Source organism: Adiantum capillus-veneris, chromosome 24, assembly GCF_014529385.1.
Source record: "Adiantum capillus-veneris isolate H3 chromosome 24, ASM1452938v2, whole genome shotgun sequence".
NCBI classification, from domain to species: Eukaryota; Viridiplantae; Streptophyta; class Polypodiopsida; order Polypodiales; family Pteridaceae; genus Adiantum; species Adiantum capillus-veneris.
In genome coordinates this window covers 98430315-98450352 of record NC_140954.1, presented here as the reverse complement: position 1 = coordinate 98450352, position 20038 = coordinate 98430315, and the positions used below count along the sequence as shown (strand labels likewise).

The 20038-nt window shown below is 45.5% G+C and overlaps 1 protein-coding gene and 1 pseudogene across 7 annotated transcripts in view; one reads left to right on the top strand and one right to left on the bottom strand.

Moving 5' to 3' along the window:
- The window catches only part of LOC147426831 (phosphatidylinositol/phosphatidylcholine transfer protein SFH3-like), a 137150-nt gene that overhangs the window by 65504 nt on the left and 51608 nt on the right, over positions 1 to 20038 (top strand). For all 7 annotated transcript variants that reach the window (XR_015186311.1, XR_015186310.1, XR_015186312.1 and 4 more), the window contains exons 9-11: positions 8167 to 8295; positions 8370 to 8478; positions 8630 to 8991. Coding sequence is in view for 4 of the 7 variants with exons in the window: in XM_086499314.1 (XP_086355440.1) it covers positions 8167 to 8295; positions 8370 to 8478; positions 8630 to 8991 (600 nt within the window). In the remaining 3 variants the exon portion in view is untranslated. The remainder of the gene's footprint in view (positions 1 to 8166; positions 8296 to 8369; positions 8479 to 8629; positions 8992 to 20038) is intronic.
- Positions 16315 to 18988, bottom strand: LOC147426832 (uncharacterized; annotated as a pseudogene).

Here is a 20038-nt window from a genome sequence, read left to right as displayed (position 1 = left end):
GTGTTATTGTAGGCAAATTTCACCAAAGGTAAGTTCTTTTCCCATTGAGTCTTCTGATCCGAGATACAAGACTTCAATAAATCTAAAATCACTGAATTGGCAATCTCAAATTGCCCGTCAGTCTGCATGTGGAACGATGATGAGAACTGCAACTGCGTGCCAATGTTCTCCCAAATTGCCTTCTAAAACCAACTCATAAATCTGGGCTCTCTGTCGGAGATAGTCATCTCAAACGTGCCATGTAATTGGAAAATCATCGTGATCATTCTGTGTTCTCGGGAGATCAAAAATGAAATCCATTTCAATACTTTCCCAGGGGTGGGTGGGTATGGGTAAAGGGTGTAACAATCCCTGTGCCTTGTGCCTGTTAAACTTGACCTTTTGGCATACTGCGCACAACTCTTCCACGTCCTTTTTGAGTCACGGCCAAAAGAAGTATCTCTCTACCCCTTTCATGGTGGTAGCAATGCCGCAGTGACCGGTAAAAAGTGGACAGTGGCATTCAGTCATAACCTTTTCCCTCGACGGCTGTGTAACGCACAACATAGTCTTTTTCATCAAGTAGCCTTCCCAAAGGGAGTATCCAACTACTGTCTCCCCATCCCGTATCCGTGCGAAAATATCTGCAAAATCTGTAACTGTGGCATACTAATCGACCATATCCTCGAAGCTCCTATGATGTATCGTGGAAATAGCCAAAACCAACGGTTTCCGAGACAAAGCATCTGTCACCACATTCTTCTGTCCCTACACATGGACAATCTGGAAGTGGAACCGTGACAAGATGTTCGCCCACCACATCTACTTTTCCGAAAGCTGCTTCTGTGATAAGAAGTAGCGTAAACTCTGTTGGTCTGTAAAGACAGTAAAATCCGCTCCGACTAGGTAATGCCGCCACTGAGTAAGAGCATGGAGAACCGCGAATAGCTCTTTCTCATAAATCTGTGCTGTCATCTCCGGCCTAGAGAACAAACGGCTCTCGTAAGCTATGACATGGCCTTCTTGCATCAAGACCGTACCCAGACTACGACCACAAGCATCACAATATACTTCAAATGACTTCTGCAAGTTCGACAAAGTCAAAATAGGTCCCGTAGTCAATTTCTCTTTCAAGGTCTGAAAGGCAGTCACCTCTGTGGATTGCCACGAGAAAGGTACTCCTTTCTGTGTCAAGATATGCAAAGGGGAAGCAACCTCTGCAAACTTTCATATGAACCGCGTGTAATACGAACACAGTCCCAAGAAGCTTCTAACTTCATGGACATTCCTCAAATCGGGCCAATCACGGAGTCTCTATCTTGGCCGGGTCCATTTGCACTCTTGCTGCTGACACAATGTGTCCCAAAAAGTGTATCTCTGGTAGGAAAAATTCACTTTTCTTCGCATTAATCACTAACGTGTAATCTCGTAATGCCTGAACACCCCTGTCATTGCAAACGAAGTTTGCCAATGCTTGGTGTAATGGCAACATCCCATCCGGGTGCCAGTCGAACTACCTCCGCCTATGGCGTCAGTTTGTCGGGCGTAATTTCCAGATCGAGCCGCCAATTCCAAGTGAAAAGAAGTTGGCCTTGGCTCCTTCAAAAGAGCTTCCTGATCCTTCACTTTGCCCCAAAAGCGGCAAAGTTTGTACTTTCATTCATTAGATTTGGTGCAGGTCCCACGACATGTGGTACCAATTGTACTTTTCTCTCTGCCTTTTCTGCCACATTCCTCAGCTGCTCTCGAACTCTCAGGCGTGTCGTCGTATTTATCATTCTGTTCTTTCTGTGCCTTTTTAGGGCACTTCGCGGAGATATGTCCATGTTCCCCACATCCAAAGCACTTCCCCTCTCTAATGAAGCGAGCTCTCTCCTCAGGAGTAAGCTTGGGTCGTGCATCCTTTTTCTCTGGGCTGCTCTTTTTCTTTCTACTTTCATTCCCAGAAGTCTGTTTGGCTCGTTGTGTCATGGCCTCCTCTGTGGGGTAGGTCAGACTCCCAGAGTGAATGGGAAAGCCCCGCTTCGCATGACTCATCAACTCCTGAATAGAAGCTGACTTCTGTTCTAAGCAGTGATCTCGGATCTCTGTAGGTAGACCCAAGGTAAACCGCTCAATCTGTTCTCTGAACGAGATCTTCTTGAATGAAGAGGCGGGTAGAAAAAAAACTCTAGAATCGTTCACAATAAGCATTGATTGTATCTTTATTGGTCATCCGAAGATGGTTCCAAGCAGCTCGTATATCTCGTTCATATTCTTGCGTCAACCAAGAAGAAATAAAAAGCTTCTTAAATTTCAGCCATTTACTTGGCGCAGTCTTGTTTAAAAGAAGCGTGGACCACCAAGTACGAGCATTCCCCTTAAAGTAAGAGGCAGCTCTCCGAATCTTGGAGTGCTCTGAATAGCGTCCTCCCGCGAAAGCGATGTCAAACTACTGTATAAAAGACAAAGCCTTCGAAGCATCTGAGTATCCTGAAAAATTATCAAACTTGATCGAGTGGCGTGAGATGTAGCCTTCTTTGCCTTTTTCTTACCCTTTCCGAAGCGTTGTTTCTTGCTTCGCTTTTTGCTTTTTCTGTCTTCTTCGCTCGAGTCTGAAGAGCTAGAAGAACTGTCAGATGAAGAAGAAGAAGAAGAAGAAGAACTGGGTACTCCTTCAAATCGAACACGCTTCTTCCGTTTCTTTGCCTTATCGAATGTTGACCGACGACCCAAATATCTCGGGAAGTCAGTACCTTTCTTCTGCTTTTTGCCGTGCTTTTTGTCTTTCTTTTGCACGTCGAAAAGCTGAGCAATCCGTGCATCAACCACGTTCTCCAGTTCCTTCTCCGTATATTTCTTGGAGGTAGAAGGTTTCTTGAGAGCGGGTTTCGGGAATGGTGTTGTGGTTTTCTGCCACTGTTCATGCACTTCCTGAAAAGAAGTCTCGCTTTTATATTTTGCCAATTTCGGATCCTTCGCAAAACTGAGCATCATCTTCGTTGCATCGCCGATTAATTGACGACGCTCCATCTCTTCTCTCTCCGCCTGAGTAGGCCGAGGCGGGCCATACTCTCTGCCTGAATCTTCGTTGTGATCCCAACCCACATCTCCAGATGCAGAGGGAGTCGACTGATCCTTGCGTGAAGCCATAGGTGCCGCGGAAAAAAAAAAAATTGGGGATCGGATTTCCTGTAGAAGAGAAATCGGCCATGCTCTGATACCACTGTAATAGACTTGGACACTCCAAGTCAAAAATCAACCGTGACAGCACCAAATAACCACTTCAAAACAATTCACAGATCACAATAGATTTGCACTGGCCCGGCGGAGTTCCGTGCCTAGAGATATTGGCCCCAAAGACTGGCGCCCCTTTCGGTATTTCTTTTTATATTAATCAGATCAAAGTACAAGAGTGTGGCTAGGGTTTCACTCTCAGACTCTGCGTCCAGATGCTCTGAGAAGTGAAGCCCTCTCCACATATTTAAAGGTACAAGGGATGCCCAAAAGCAGAGCCCCAAAAGCTTTTAAAATAAAAAGCATAAGAGCTCAAAAGCTCTTCTCTCTCAAGTTCTCCTTAAAAAAAAAAAAAAAAAAGCATTCTCTTCAAAAGCAAAATTCGCGTCGCTCATCATTTATTTATTTTTTCTTTTTTCAGCCTCCGCGATTTCCGAAAATTAGGGTTTTTGGTAGAAATTAGGGTTTGCAAGAATTTTAGGGTTTCTGGCAGAAATAAGGGTTTCTGCTGTCCGCCACGTCTTCACTTTGTGACATCAATAGAAGCTTGTATGGGCTCAAACAATCATGTAGACAGTGGTACAAGAAGTTTGATCGTTTCATGATTAAACATGGTTACAAAAGAAGCCATGCAGACTATTGTTTGTATACCAAACGTGATGAGGATGGCAGCTGTATTATTCTTGTGCTCTATGTTGATGATATGTTGATAGCTGCAAAGAAAAGAAGCACTGTTGATGCTCTTAAAGGACAGCTGAAATCTGCGTTTTCAATGAAAGAGCTTGGGGCAACTGAACATATACTTGGAGTGCGTGTTACAAGGCAAAGAGACAAGCGCCTATTGTATTTGTCGCAAGAAAAGTACATTGAAAAGGTGCTGGACAGATTTAACATGGCTGAAGCAAAGCCTCTTGGTGTGCCATTATAGCCATATGTCAAGATTTCCAAGGATGATTGTCCCAAGTCAAAGGAAGAAGCCAATGACATGCAAAGTGTGCCTTATGCTTCAGCTTGTGGTTCACTTATGTATGCTATGGTTGCTAATAGGCCTGACATAGCCCATGCAGTGGGAGTTGTGAGCCGATTTATGGCTAATCCAGGCAGGTTGCATTAGGATGCAGTGAAGTCCATTATGAGGTACTTGAAAGGGACTAAAAACAAATGCCTCTGCTATGGTAAAGGACCATTGGAGTTGAAGGGATTTTGTGACTTTGACATGGTTGGTGATGTGGATACATGGAAATCCACGAGTGGCTATGTATTTGCTCCTGCAGGAGGTGCTGTTTCATGGTGATGTAGATTGCAAAAGATTGTTGCATTGTCTACGACAGAAGCTGAATATATTTCAGCCACAGAGGCTTTCAAAGAAGCCATTTGGTTGTCACGTCTATGCAGTGAGTTTGGTTTGCTTGCTAAGGCACCTATGCTTGGTTGTGATAGTTAGAGTGCCATATGTCTGGCAAAGAATGCCATGTTTCATACATGCACAAAGCATATTGATGTACGGTATCACTTCATTCGAGAAGTGCTTGAGGATGGCCTTATTACATTGGTTAAGGTCCATACATTACAAAATCCAGCTGATGCTCTCACTAAGTGCTTATCTAAAGCACATCATCATCTATGCATAGAGATGGTGGGAGTCACGTAGCTTAAAGGCGCTATTTATGCCTTTAAGTGGGAGGTTGTTGGGTTAAAGGCCCAAATGGCCCCCTTTAATGTATATTTTAAAGGTTACTAATCTTTGGTCAAGTTCACATTGAACTTGGCCACTAACTTTAAATTGGTCCTATACACATTAATAAAGGGAATGTGAGTTTGTAACTCACTCAATCATTCCCCCGGCTAACGAGTAGCGTGCTCTCTCTCTCTCTCTCTCTCTCTCTCTCTCTCTCTCTCTCTCATATCGTTCTGCTATAGCGCCCTCCTTCCTGTCTGCACTCGCCCCTCTCCAAGGTGCACATCCTGCACATTCCCGCGTGCTCTTTCACTTGCACACACCGCCGCGCGCTCATCAATGGTGCCTTTAACCTGATTGATGCACAAACTACAGGAGATGGGAGTGCCCAATGAGTTGATTTGGGGGATCATGGCTCTATACAAATCAGTGATGGGACAAGAGGGATATCTGATTTAGTGCACTCCATTATTGGAGTGAAACAAGGTTGTCCATTGTCCCCCACTCTATTTGGTATGTACATAAATGAGGTTACATTGACAGAGACTGTGACAAAGGTGCCCAGTTGGCAGGGATATGGATTCCATTGTTGTTATATGTTGATGGTATTGTGTTGATCTCTGACTCACTGCAGGGCTTGCAACAACATTTGGATGCATTACATAGCTTTGCAGAGGATAGTGGATTGTTTGTAAACCCTTGGTAAAACTAAATTTATGGTGTTGAACACCTTACTGCTGGATCAAGAGATCAACACCTACATTCACTTATGGTCAAGAGATTGTGGAGTACTTAGATGCATACACTTCTCTTGGGGTAGTCTTTACTGGGCCAAGGTTTATTTAAAGAGAGCAGCAAAGACTAGACTGAACAAAGCGTATGCGGCCTTGGGAGGATTGGAGAGGATGTGTTCACAGGTTTAGTTCCAAGAACCCGGAACAAAGCTCTGGCTCTCTGATACCTTGGTAGCTTCAGCTATGCTCTATGGGTTTTAGGTTTGAAGGATACTCATTCAAAAGAATCACGAAAAGCGTTCGTTCATTTTTGCATCGTAGTGAGTTTATTTTCAACATTTCTTCTTTGGAATGTTCTAAATACTCGGTAGTAAATTCAATAAAAGTGGGGAGCTTGAAAGCCCACTTATTGTTTGACTTAGTAACACACTCTTTTGATGTTTTGATCTCTAGTGCTTCTAGTCTTTTTACTCTAACTTGAAAAATGCTAGCCTTTCTCATGGCTGAGTATGCCCATCACCTTCGGAGGGTGATAGAAATTCAGCTCGTTGGTTTTATAGAGTACGTTCAAAGCATGAATGACCTCTATACAAACGTGCACCTACTCTTGGGCAGTGACGACGTGAATACGGATGTCATAGATGTTGTCCAAGCTATGCATGATAAAGGTAATAATCTTATTCTTCCTGTTTGGACAAGCAGCGAAGTTGAAGGCACATATTGTCAAGTTTGGATCTTTGTACTTCTTTGGTTATTTTCAGCCTCTTCTTTGTAGGTTTGTAGTAGTATTTATTTTCAGTATTTAGCTTACATTAGGACTGAAGAATTTGTTCCTTTAGAAGTTGTGGAGTCTGATTTCTAGGATGAATTTGTTCCTTTAGAAGTTGTTTTGTGGAGTCTGATTTCTAGGATGAAGTTTTTAAGTTTATCCTTTTTGTTTGAAGTTTTAGCCAAGTAAGATGCTTCAACTTTATTTGCGTATGCCTTTTCTAAAAACATTCTAAGTGAATAATGGTTTGTTTTATCTAGTTTTGTTTAGTAGCAAATAAAGTGATTTAGTTTTTTTCTTTCTTTTCTTATGTCCCTTGCTTTTGTAGTTTTGTGAGTATTTCATCCCCTCTTTTAATTTGTGTGTTCAAACTATTCTAAACTACTAAGGTATATATAGGTATGGAGAGGCCCTTGGTATCTATGATCAGAGCCAAGGCCTCCGTGCCACATGAGATCATTAGAGCAGAGTTAGCAAGCCCAACCCCCCCCCCCCCCCCCCCCCCCAAATGGAGATAGAGGCGCTTACCAGATCAATCTCCTTTATGCATAGCTTATGGGATACTACCAGAGATAGATATGCCAGATTGACCCTTGAGTCCTCCGGACAATTAGCTTTATAGGGGGACACATCATGCTGGTATGCAGAGATGTCATCATGGTTCCAGACAACTTACCTCCCTTTCAGTACTCGCTTGATGCACCATCGTTGTCTCTTACACGGGTGGATATTACTAGACTCAATTTGCCAGGACCTGACCAAGTTGGACATCAGGAGGACATGGATAGAGCCGACCCAAGAGTGGGGCACGAAGATGGCTTTCTATTCTCCAACTCATAGGGGATGGGTTTGTGATTCGCCCCAGCTATATGATACACATCTATCTCATGGGTTACGGTGTGCCATTGGTCAGATACGAACATCTTCATGCCAGCTTGAGATTGAGACTGGTAGATTCAAAGGGATACCAGCAGCCAACAGGATATGCCGCCTATGCTATACAAAGCCAGAGATGGAGATGCATTATATATGTTATTGCACAGTGTAGTATGAGATGCAGGGCTTCCATTGTCTATTCAGAGAAGGCTTCGGACCCTTTTCCAGAGTCTTTAGCTATCAGAACCAGAGATGTCTCGGATTGTATCTACTTGAGTTACACAGACAGAGAGACAATTTACTGAGGAGGTCTGAAGAGAGACAATTCTAGAGACAGATTACTGATTTCTTCACACCGGCCACTGGACAGATAGAGGAGCAGCCACCGCTGCAAAGCTCAGCTCATACTCACACCTGCGGTACACTCATTGACCGAGCATTGGAGCTAGGGAGATCGAGACGCCCGCGACTGAGGAGAGGAGCTTCACAGCATCGACGGAGACTGCAACAGAGGATTCGAGCCGCACTATCTCGACATCCAGAGTGCAGATTCTTGACCCATTGTATCACCCTCTTGTATTGGGCACCCATTGTATCAGTGATCACACATACCCCACACAGTTCCAGCTAGTAGCACTTCTGGATTCATTGTAGCATCTGTTTTTTGTACCCAGACATGGTATCAAATTCACCAGTTTGTAACGGATTGGTCTCATAGGTCATTTTGGCCTTTTGATATATCATTTCAACTCTCTCTCTCTCTCTCTCTCTCTCTCTCTCTCTCTCTCTCTCTCTCTCTCTCTCTCTCTCTCTCTGTTTCTGTCAGTTCCCAAGCTTATTTTCTCTAGTTTTTTTGGTTGATGTTCTCTGGGGGATTGAGCTAGAAAAGTGATATTTTGTGGTGAATAAAACAGGATAACGAAGAGTCAAATTTCTCAACAGTTGCACCGGATGAGTCTAGTTTGCAGTCTGGACTCCCTGCAGAGTTGTCAACTCAGGGATCCCCCGAGTCTCAAAAACCAGAAACAATTTCTGCTCACAAGGTACCAGAATGTTAGCGCAGTTTGTCTAAAGATGACGTCGAGTAGCTTGGTGTTTTATACTTGTGGTGCAACAGGAGACCTTAACAGCTGCAGTCGCCCTCAAGGCCGATACTGAAGAATGTGTCTCATCAACAGTCAAACGATACACATGTCTTACTGGCAAACTGGAGAGAGATTCTCAAAGTATGAGCTCTCTGCTGATTGGATGTTGTTTATCAGGAAAAAATTTCTTTGAATGCTGCATGCTTCATTTGAAGGATTTAACATTTTTTGAATAGAGTGTTATTATTCAAGTTTTTCCTTATTTTCAAGCACAAAAATGTTGTCACACCAGGTGCAATGATGGCAAGAGGATTGAGCTCTGCTCAGGTTGTCAACTCAGCTTTCTCTAATCTTATCAAGTACCTTGGAAAGTTACTCTCCCTTGTTGCACTGCTTTGGCAAAGGAGCCTCGTTTTAAGAGGTGTTCCCATGGGAAGTTCCAACTCGATCAGCTCTCAAGAGACTGCAAATGTTTCAGCTTGCCAGAGGGGTGAAAAGCCATGCGTTTTGGAACATCGGGTTTCAGTTGTAGAAGAGCAAGTAAGACGTTTCAATGTGTCACCATCAGATAGGCGACCTTTTCTCTTTGTAGACTCCATTTCGTGCCGTGAGCAGATGAAGAGAGTAGAAGCTGACTTGGCTGAAACTCACAAGGTAAGGCTGCACATTGTTAGTGATTGGTTTTTGGTTTTTGCAAGATAAGGTGATCATTCTTTTATATTGTTGTTTGACTTTAGAGCATTCCAAGTGTTTGGGATTGCATTACTGAGAGTAAGTAATAAGCGGCAGTCAAGAAACGTTGAGAGCTCTACAAACATCTAACTAAAAATATCTCAAAATTTGCAGACGTGCCCAAACTTGTTCACATGCAGTGTCTAAAGTATCTAGTAAAATTTTTCTTCTTAGGAGATAGTTACCCTTGACTCTGTATTTAACCATTTTAGCGAGTGTACTTCAAGCTTTGTTGCTACTCTTACTCCAAAGTACTATCTATGAGATACGGAAGTTAGTTTTTGGTGCCATAGGTTGTCTCAACAACTAGTAGTCATGAATCAGCCAAGAAACAAGAATCCAGATATCTTCGTTCTTCAAGCCTATGGGTCCCCAGAAGCGAGAATGCAAGTGGTAGAGGAATTTTTTTCCTGGTGTGGGCTAGAGGCATATAATTATTCTGCCTCTCACCTCATTATACTTGATGAGGCTCAAGGTTGCATAACATTCTGAAATTTATCGTTCATAACTTTACATTTGTGTACATTTGGTCATACAATACAGATGTATGGTTGATATGGTTGATTTTTAAAGGTCGCTAATGTTGCATCTTCTTCAAGACCTTTTTATCACACCTTTATGGCCCATTGATGAGCTGGGCCCACGTTCAAGGCCATTGATCATGCTCTTTGAGGTGGGAGCTTGAATAAGATTAGGATGGAAACAGTCACACAACGAAAATGTGTTATTTTTATACGTTTCTGTAATTCGCACACAGCCACATTTTGCTACCTTGCCATTCACATTTCGCATAAAAATATTCTGACTTTTGTTTGGACATGCCATGCAAGTTGAAAGATTGTAATATGTTTTTGAGAATCTACAATCAGTAAAAACACACGTCTTTTTATTTTGGTAAGACTATAGATCACTAGTGAGAGGGACTCAAGGCAAGTAAAAACCAAGAAAGAACATAATATACAAAGATGCCTCCCAAAAGTCAAACTCAGTTGAAATATCATGCAACTAGAAACAGTTAAACATGAACATCTCTAAAGTTTTTTGAGAGATGTCCTCATGTTGAGGGAGAAATGTAATGGGTGTAGGAGAGACGCCACAAAGAACTGAAATGGGTCTGTTGGAGGTCTTTTCTAGACTTCCAAATGACCGTTAAGCCCAACAACAAACCCAAGCAAAGAAAATGAAGGAATCCTCTGAGGGATATGACCCAATACCAAACATCTAAAAACCCCTTTCAAAGCAAACAAAACAAAATTAATTCAAAAGATTTTGGCAAGGCCCACAAAGGGTACCTGGGAATGAGGACAATACCAAAGTAAATGCATATGAGTCTCCTTGAAGGACGGCAACAACCACATTGCCAGTGTGATAGTTTGCGCTTAGCAAGAATAGTGCCTATTGGAAGCACACGAACAAGACATTTCAGTAGAAACGATCTTTCCTTAAGAGGAAGGTGACACCTCCATATCCTAGCAAGATATGTACGACACCTCCGTATCCTAGCAAGATATGTACCCCACTGAACCTCATTTTTCTACAAGATGCCCAAGAGGAAGGTTGTAATAGGACATATACGTTTTTAGGTGTAATCTGAGATAATGAATGGAAAGGTGTAAATATGCCAATCTAGCCATCCTTTTCAGAATTTAAAGGGGCATTGGGAAAAAAGGTTAAAAGCCAAGCTTTGATGCCACATAACCGGCAATGATTTTTCAGGCCAAAGTGATGATTAGCCATAAGAAATGAAACACGATACCCATTGGCATTCACAATACCATCAATTGTGTTTACTTCTTTTTGAGCCAAAAATAATCTTTTTTTTTGCGTGAAAAAGATCCTTCTATTAGGCTTTTGAAATGGCCCAATGGGGTACATCTCCCTAGCAAAGTGGGTATCTCTACAAGAGAAAAAGTGAGAGTCTTCCATGCTAAGAATAAATGATAGGCTTGGGATTCAACTCTTTTCGAGAAGGAGGTGAAGGTGTGGATAATGTTTTGTGGAAAGTTGAATACAATGATGGCTAACCAAAAAATGGGAGGGGGCAAGGGCCATACACGTGGTCGATAGTGCCACTGGATACCCTGGCCCACCACAAATAAAGGCCCTGGTTGCCACAAGCATATGAAAGCCTGGTGTTGTCTCTCTGCTTTGTCTGAGCTACCTTGTATCCTGTCATACTAGTCGTGGTGTGTGTTTACTCGGACCAAAATGTAGGAGTTGTCATTGCTGGAGGCTCAGGTGTGCCCTTAGAAACTCTGCAGCAGCAAGCTAGCCATATAGGCTACTAATGAGCTCCCATATGGGGTCTCTATTGAGTCCAAGCTGCTCTCAATAAATCAGTCAGCGAACACTGCTGAGGTGGTCCTACCAGGGGCAGGATCCCAAGGGTATCACTATCTCCTTGACACATGAAGGCGGGTATCGAATCAAAGCGACGCAATTCCTTCCAACGGCTGGACATCATAAACAAAGTACGCAATATCTACTTCCAAGACGAATCACGGAAGGTGCGAGCTAGCGATGCAAACACACTGGGTCACCAGGAATGTGACCGGGGTTGCAAATTGACGCGACTCCAATGGAACGTGGGAAGCCCGGCGGCAAATGGCTCAGCCGTGGCTCAAGTTATACACAGAAGACATGCCCAGCAGGGGTATTTTCGAGTCGTCAGGATATGTCGGCTCCAATTTTTTTCGGTGAGGGCTCTAGGTGAAGAGTCCCTCCATGCTCAGCAAGCATCCATAAAGAAGCAAAGCCACGGCCAGTCATCGGGCAGCCGTGGGGGCACAATGCTAAGTGTCCCCCTCAGCAATCACCTTCAAACGGGCGACCAGTTGGATCCGCCCTCAAAAATGAAATTTCTCATTAGTCAGGCTCGTCAGGAGTTGACCAGCACCTTGTGAAGAGGTAAGCGGACCCGTAGTCAATCGTGACCATCATCCATTGAGCTTCAACCTGGTATTGGTATGGCTTGGAAGAGCGGTCCAAGGTAAGGGGCCAACTCATTCAGATACAGCCTCCGCTGTAAGCAAGGATGGCGAGGTGATTTTTGCATTGGCACTTCAAGCGTGGTGGCACAGGCTAAGAGTCACAGTGGCAGTGGCTCATCATCAAAATGCAAGAATATGCACATAGTCCCCTGTGATAGGGTCACGGGCAGCGTGACAGGTTGTCCCTCGTTCAAAACATGCAAACCCAGCATCATCGAGCTTAAAGGGTACAAGGAATGAAGAATGTACATGGAGTATGATCCTTGACACGAACATCGACGGCAAGTGCAAATTGTCTACGAGGGCTTCGAACCCGAATAGCAAACAAGCTTGGACGGAATCTCGAGCTCAAGAACTCACAGGTAGGAAAGAAAAGCAAAGCAGTTCAACTGCCTAGGCCTGGGAACCTTGGTCATCATAACAGTGGAGCTAAGTGAAGCTCACCAGCATCTCCAACGGCAAGCCCCCATGGGAAATCGGAACAATAGTGCCTTGGATGGAGGGCGTGTTAGGAATACTCCACCCTCATGCGAGTGGGAACCGAAGGACTGGAAAGAGACTACTTCAGAGGAAGTAGGAACAGGTACAAGGATGCTACCACCAAAATGTATCATCATCATCGAGCACAACGAAGCCGCGAGCTATAAAGCACCCGGGATGGGATGGGGTTGCTCATCCTTCTAAGTATCTCCTAGACTGTGTTGGGCGCAGTGTCAGAGACGCGGTGACTTGAAGTAAGACAACATTCAGCATCCAGCTGCTAGCGAGCGTTTATCCTAAGATGACCAAGGCCTACTTCGACGTAGTCAGAGCAAAGGACTAGAGCCAAGGATTCTTCTCCGTCAGAGGACAACGAGATGTCACCCTAGCGAGTAGTCCAGTGGGACTCATCGAGGTCAGGCTAGACAGCTCCCTCATTCAGCAGCAACGAGGTAGGTGCCAAAGATGGCCCTCCTCAGCATCGGCAAAGATAAGTCGGCAGGGAAAGGCCGCGCTAGATCAACGTGAGGTCGAGAGTACGTCTTGAGGAGAATTCAATCGGCAGGTGAAGGCAAGGCGACCGGATCCTAGCTCCTATCTTCAGCGGGTGAGCCGATTACCTCCACGTGATGAAGTGGAGGGGGACACTCCCGTTACCGGGCACTCTCAAACCCTCTCACGCGTCCGTAGTACCCAAACGGTGAGATGAGGAGAAAATCAAGGTCAGGACTATGTCCCATCGTCCGTCTTCCGCAGACCGGGTCCATCGCACGTCCTGTGGCACCGAGCCGTGGTTTGCCAAGATCGGGTGGTCACGTCCCACCGTCACCCCGGAGGTGCCCGCTCGAGCGGAGCACAACGTACACACCCCCCCTTAGAAAACTCTCGTCCCGAGAGTAGCATTGTTAGGGTAGGAAACTTCCTGGTTAATGCTTTGGAGGGTGTAGAATGAGTGCGTCTACTTAATCCAAAATGGGCTGCATGAGCGGTCTTACCGAGAAGGTAGTGTCTATCTCAAACAGCCGTGCTGTGGTTGAAAGGCAGAAAGTTGTGGGTATCAAGTCCGCTTGGCACTTTTGATGGGGCTTGAGGGTAAGAATATACATTGAGTGGCATAGACCACGTTGTTGCGTTGATCCATGCCGAGGAGCCTGAATGTTCTGATCTGAGTCTTGCACACATGAGGGTAAAACTTGAAGTAGGTAACTAGTAGAGAAGAAGATGGCTGATCCGCTTCTGTTCCTTGCTATCTGCTTGAAGCTTGTCGCTTGAGTTGAGCCTGAATGCTCACATGTATCTGTCTTGCTCTGGAAGAACTTTGACTTGTTCTTCACAAACTTGCCTTCGTTGGCCGACGAAAAACAAACCTGAGAATCACTCATCTTGGGTCTTCTTGTTTCCCTTTGCTTAGATCCACTGCGATCTGGATGAAGGGTTGAAGGTGCGGTTGAAAGAAGAGGGTTGATGGTGGGGCTCGTCCTCTAGAGCCCGATGTGGAAGCACCACCTACCTTTTCTTGTGTACCCGTGAGGCTCCACTTTGAGCCGAACGTGGGTCTTGACTTCGTGTGTACCTGTAGGGGCTCCTGTCTGAGCTGAATGTAGGTGTACGCTCGTTGCACTTGAATGGGCTCCTTGTGAGCCGGATATAGGCGTCTCTGCTGTCTTACCTTGGAGGGGCTCCTGTCTGAGCCCCGATGTAGGTGTCTTTGCTTGATGGGTCTATGTCATCGTTGGGTGAACATAGCCTTGGTTGCCTGTCTTCTGCTCAAGATGTGCCCACTCTGATTGGGCTGATGTTGTCTTAGGTGTATGAGCAATGCTATCTCTAAGACCGTCACTGCGGGAGGCATCACTCATCCTCCGGCCTTCTTGTGAGGGGGCCTTCCTCATGTGGCCCATGCGTTGAGCTGTCTTTGTGGGGGGCTATCCCCGAATCGTTGTGCTTTGGAAAAAGATGCATGGACCGCCCGCTCCAGGCCTCCAGCTTCGCTATGGTGCTCGATCCACCACTTCTGGGTCATCCGGCTTAGCTTTGGTGCTCGGTCCACCCGCTCGCAGGTACCCGGCTTCGATGTATCTGTGCGCGGTCCACCCAAGTCGAGTTGGGTCCCTGGCTTTGCTGAAGGGGTTTGGTCCACCACTTATGGGTCCCCGGCTTCGCTGTATGGAGAGGGGCACGGTCCACCCGAGTCGTTTCGGGTCCCCGCCTTTGCTGATGCTAAACTGGCTCTTACATAGGCTGATGGTCTGCAGGCACATGGTCCTGCTTGTGAAGATCCTGTCTCTCTGTGAGCTGGGGCTCTAGTGTAGCCTGATGTTCGGCAGGCACTCGGTCCTGCTTTTGAAGTTCATCTCGCTGCTTTGAGGCTCAAGATGTAGCCTGATAATCCGCAGGCACTCGGTCCTGCTTTTGATGATCTGGTTGGTTGGTTGCTGCTTGCGTCTCGATTGAGTTGGGGAATTGTTGCCTTGCTTGGCTCACCCGCTGAAGATAGGGGCTAGGATCTGGTCACCTTGCCTTCACCTGCTGATTGAGTTCTCCTCAAGAGGTACTCTCGACCTCACGCTGATCTAGCGCGACCTTTCCCTGCTGGTTTATCTTTGTCGATGCTGAGGAGGGCCAAATTTGGCATCTACCTCGCTGCTGCTGATGCTGCTGAATGAGGGGGCTGTCTAGCCTGACCTCGACGAGTCCCATTAGACTACTCGCTAGGGTGACATCTCGTTGTCCCTTGACGGTGAAGAAGCCTTGGCTCTACTCCTTTGCTCTAACTACGTCGAAGCAGGCCTTAGTCATCTTAGGATAAACGTTGGCTGGCGGCTGGCTGCTGAATGTTGTCTTACTTCAATTCACGGCGTCTTTGAAACTACGCCCAACACAGTCCAGGTAATACTTAGAAGGATGAGCAACCCCATATCATCCCGGGTGCTTTATAGCTCGTGGCTTCATTGTGCTCGATGATGATGATACATTTTGGTGGTAGCATCCTTGTACTTGTTCCTACTTCCTCTGAAGTGGTCTCTTTCCAGTCCTTCGGTTCCCACTCGCATGAGGGTGGAGTATTCCTAACACGCCCTCCATCCAAGGCACTATTGTTCTGATTTCCCATGGGGGCTTGCCGCTGGAGATGCTAGTGAGCTTCACTTAGCTCCAAGGTGGTGGTACCAAACGTACTGTACGTGGCGTATATGTACGTATTGTACGTTGTTCCGTACAGGAAAAAATTTTATGTACGTAAAAATACGTACTCTTGTAAAAAAACCGCAAAATACTACATTTTCTAAGACTTTTCCAATATAAATAAAGAGAGAAGCCAACAACTTATAGAGACATTCAAAGACATGTTTTACAACCACATACTATTCAAAGACATGTTTTACAACCACATACTGTGTAACTACTGCAAGAGACTTAAAAGTTAAGACGACATTGATAATTGAACAAGAACATTCAAAGACATGTTTTACAAGACAACCACATACTGTGTAACTACTGCAAGAGACTTAAAAGTTAAGACGACATTGATAATTGAACAAGAACATCAAGGCTCAAGAGTCAAATGAGATTTGAAATAACAATGAACACACCAATGCTGAAAACATCAAATGACAAAGTACCATAGGTGATAGCCTACAAGGCCCATGCCATAACAAAAGGCTCATCAGCCATCATAAATGAAAGCATCCTACTCAAAAAGTTTGTCTACATAGTAGTAGAAAGCACTAAATAGCTAGCTCAAAGCTAGCCCATCATCCATGTGATGGCCTCATCCTCAAAAGTCATCATCAAATGCAGATGAAGACTCTGTTGAAGAGACCAAGTCCCCATCCGTCAGGACATTGCCCTCTTCATCATACTCTGGCTCTGCCATCACGGACACCTGTGCCACATGTAGATCATCCTCTACTGCTTCTGTCGAAGCCTCAATGAGACGAACAGCCTCGTTTGCCCGTTTCCGAGAAGAACGAATAGGTAGCTTTTCTTTACGAATGCTCTCTCTTCGAGCACTATCTGGGTCTGGATCATGCTCACGTAGAGGAATAGCCAAAGCTCGTGCGCGTGACCTCGTCACACGCCGATCAACACTCTCCAACTCCCTGTGAAGCAGCCGAATAATCTCCTGCTCATTTCTGATCTGCGCCTCCACCTCCTCTAGCACAAGGATTTGCCACCATCTTCACCTTGGTTGGGTCCGCCTGTTGAAAAATGAAAACAGAGGAAATGTTATTTAGTATGTGCTAAGTACTCAATGGCCGAGTGTATCATGATTCATGACTATATCATTCATGTGAAAATTAATAGTAGACCTGCTTCGGTGTTCCCAAAGCGTGGTAGGCTCGCACAAGCCTCATATTTGCTCGGCAATAGACTAACTTCTCTAGTTGAGAAGTGCTGAGACGATTGCGGATCTTCGTATGTATCAAGGAATAAGCACTCCAGTTGCGCTCGCATGTACCAGCCGAGCAATCCTACAACAATGAGCATTGAGATTTAACATATGTCAGATGGCAATAGTAAGTACTAAGTACATTGTACAAAAACTGTAAGTCTCAAGATTCTCAATTACCTGTGAAAGTACTCGTAAAGCCAGATGTGTAAGCGTTGGAAGACCTTGTCTCCCATAATTCTGCCACCATGTAAGAGGAAACTTGGTAGCCTCTGGCCTCAGCACCACAGCTCTAGCAAAGGATGCTTCTAGATTGTTCATGAAGCTGATCATCTCTGCATCAATCTCCAGCTGATCGTCAATGTCGTACATCATATTGATGTAATCATCCTTGAGCTTTAAGAGAGTCCTCTCATGGAAAAGCTCTGGCGTCTTGTAGAAAGGATGAAGCAATGCAGCCATCCCATGAATGGGACGACTCATGAAAGTCCATCTCCTTTCTACAATGGCCATGATATCATCTCGGCTGAAATTTTCAGCAATAAAATAAAGTTGAATTGGCAAATTCAAATGACAAGAAGTCTACTAGAAGATTTCAAAAGACAAGTACTTACCAGCTCTGTGTCAGAGACACGCACTCTGTAAGGTGTCTCTTTATCTCCATGAAGAGATGATAGACTAGGCCCAATGTAGAGCCCTCCATGTCTGTGACTCCAAGAAGCACATATAGTGGCTGCAATGCCACTGTCAAACTCTGAACCTATGTCCAAAAGGACTCATCGAGCACCCGTCGCTGTATGTATTTAGTGGGCTCTGTCTGCGAGTGATGCATCAATCTCCACTTCGGGTCCACGACTGTCTGGAGAAGTGGATCCCTCAATTTGAAGAGTCTCTGTAGCACTAAATACATATAAGCAAATCTGGTCTTTGAGAGTCGCACCATATCAAGTGTACTGTGGCTCCTGAAGATAGCTAAAGCTTGATGTTTCTTGCGGAAAAAGGTGGTCATCTTAGTGGCATCTGTAACAATAGGCAATACCCAAGGCAACTTGCTTATATCCTCCATAAGTAAGTTAAGACAATGCGCAGCCGAGGGTAAGCTGCCTCGACCATTTCACCCATATGTTTACAATTTGAGGCATTGTGAGTCACAACTTGTACCACATTATCCTTCCCAACCTCATCACTAGCTTTCTTGATGTGCCCAAAGATAAACTCACCACTGATGCGCTCTCCGGCCTTGCCTGTATCCACAGCGCGCAAGAAGTATGTGCCAAGACAAGACGACACAAGAATATTAATGATGTGCCGCCTATGAACATCACTCCAGCCATCTGATATGATGGTGCACCCAAACTGCTGCCAACCGGGGACCAAAGCCTTATCTATCAAAGCCTTCTGCTCATCAAGCATTGTAGTGCACATCTTCTTATACTCCACCCCTGACCATGAATCTGGGTGACCAACATCAACTATAGCCCGAACCATCCTCTTCCATTTCTCAGTCCTCAAAACATTGAAGGAGATGTTGCACTCAATGAGAGTACGCGCAATCTCCATCTTAGCCACCTTTTGACGCTCCTTCACCCAAGAGAGAGAGTTCACACACGAAGGCAAGGTGCTTTGCCTACGTGCATCCATATCACCTCGATCTTCCTCCTCCTGCACAGCTCGAGCCCTCTTTCTACTAGAACCAACTCTGGGATGATCCTCTTGAACCTCGGAAGATAAACCACCAAAATCCCCAATAAGAGCATCATGAAGAGCATCTTGTGTGTGCTGGCTACCTGTATTTGTTTTTTGGTGTTGGTACTTCTGGAAAATTCTCCGCAATCAGCTTGTCCCTAATATCCTGTGGAACCTTTTTGCACCCTCCACAACTGTTGGTCATGCCAATGCCTGTCAGATGCTTGACGACACGAGAAATTGTACTCGTGAGCTCAAAATTACAGTACTTGCATTGCCATCGTCGAGTGCCGGAACCCGCTTGGCCTGGAGTGTTGATAATGCGGATGACATTGGTATGTTCCTTCCAGTACGGGTTGCATGGCTTAGGCATGATGAATTTGTCGCAAACAATAAGACAGACACGTGACACGAGTGAGACAAAGAGACACAGAGAGAGAGAGAGAGAGAGAGAGAGAGAGAGAGAGAGAGAGAGAGAGAGAGAGAGAGAGAGAGAGAGAGAGAGAGAGAGAGAGAGAGAGAGAGAGAGAGAGAGAGAGAGAGAGAGAGAGAGAGACTTTACCTGCACAGTGCACACTTTCTCTGCAGAGAAAAGTGACTGGTTACTGGTTCTCTGCAACTCAATGCAAGCGCCTTAAAAATAAGCCCCAAAAATTGGTCGCCTGGGCCTAGCGAAACCCTCACGCTTGGAAGGGGGCAGAATTAAAAAAAAAAAAAACCAGCACCGTACGGATCGAAAGGATCCGGACGTACGTGTTGATCCTACCTTGCTTAGCTCTACCGTTATGACGACCAAGGTTCCCAGGCCTAGGCCGTTGAACTGCTTTGCTTTTTTTCCTACCTGTGAGTTCTTGAGTTGGACATTCCGTCCAAGCTTGTTTGCTATTCGGGTTCGAAGCCCTCATAGACAATCTGCACTTGTTGTCGACGTTCGTGTCAAGGATCACTCTCCCTGTACATTCTTCATTCCTTGTACCCTTTAAGCTCGATGATGCTGGGTTTGCATGTTCTGAACGAGACCCCGCCTGTCACGCTGCCCGTGACCCCGCCACAGGGGACCGTGCATATGCTTGCATTCTGATGGTGAGCCACTACCATTGTGACTCTTAGCCTGTGCCACTAGGCTTGAAGTGCCAATGCAAAAATCACCTCGCCGTCCTTGCTGACAGCGGAGACTGTATCTGAATGAGTCGGCCCCTTACCTTGGACCGCTCTGCCCAGCCATACCAATACCAGGTTGAAGCTCAATGGATGATGGTCACGATTGACTCCGGGTCCGCTTACCTCTTCACAAGGTGCTGGTCAACTCCTGACGAGCCTGATTGATGAGAAATTTCATTTGATCCAACTGGTCGCCCGTTTGAAGGTGATTGCTGAGGGGGACACTTAGCATTGTGCCCCCGCGGCTGCCCGATGATTGGCC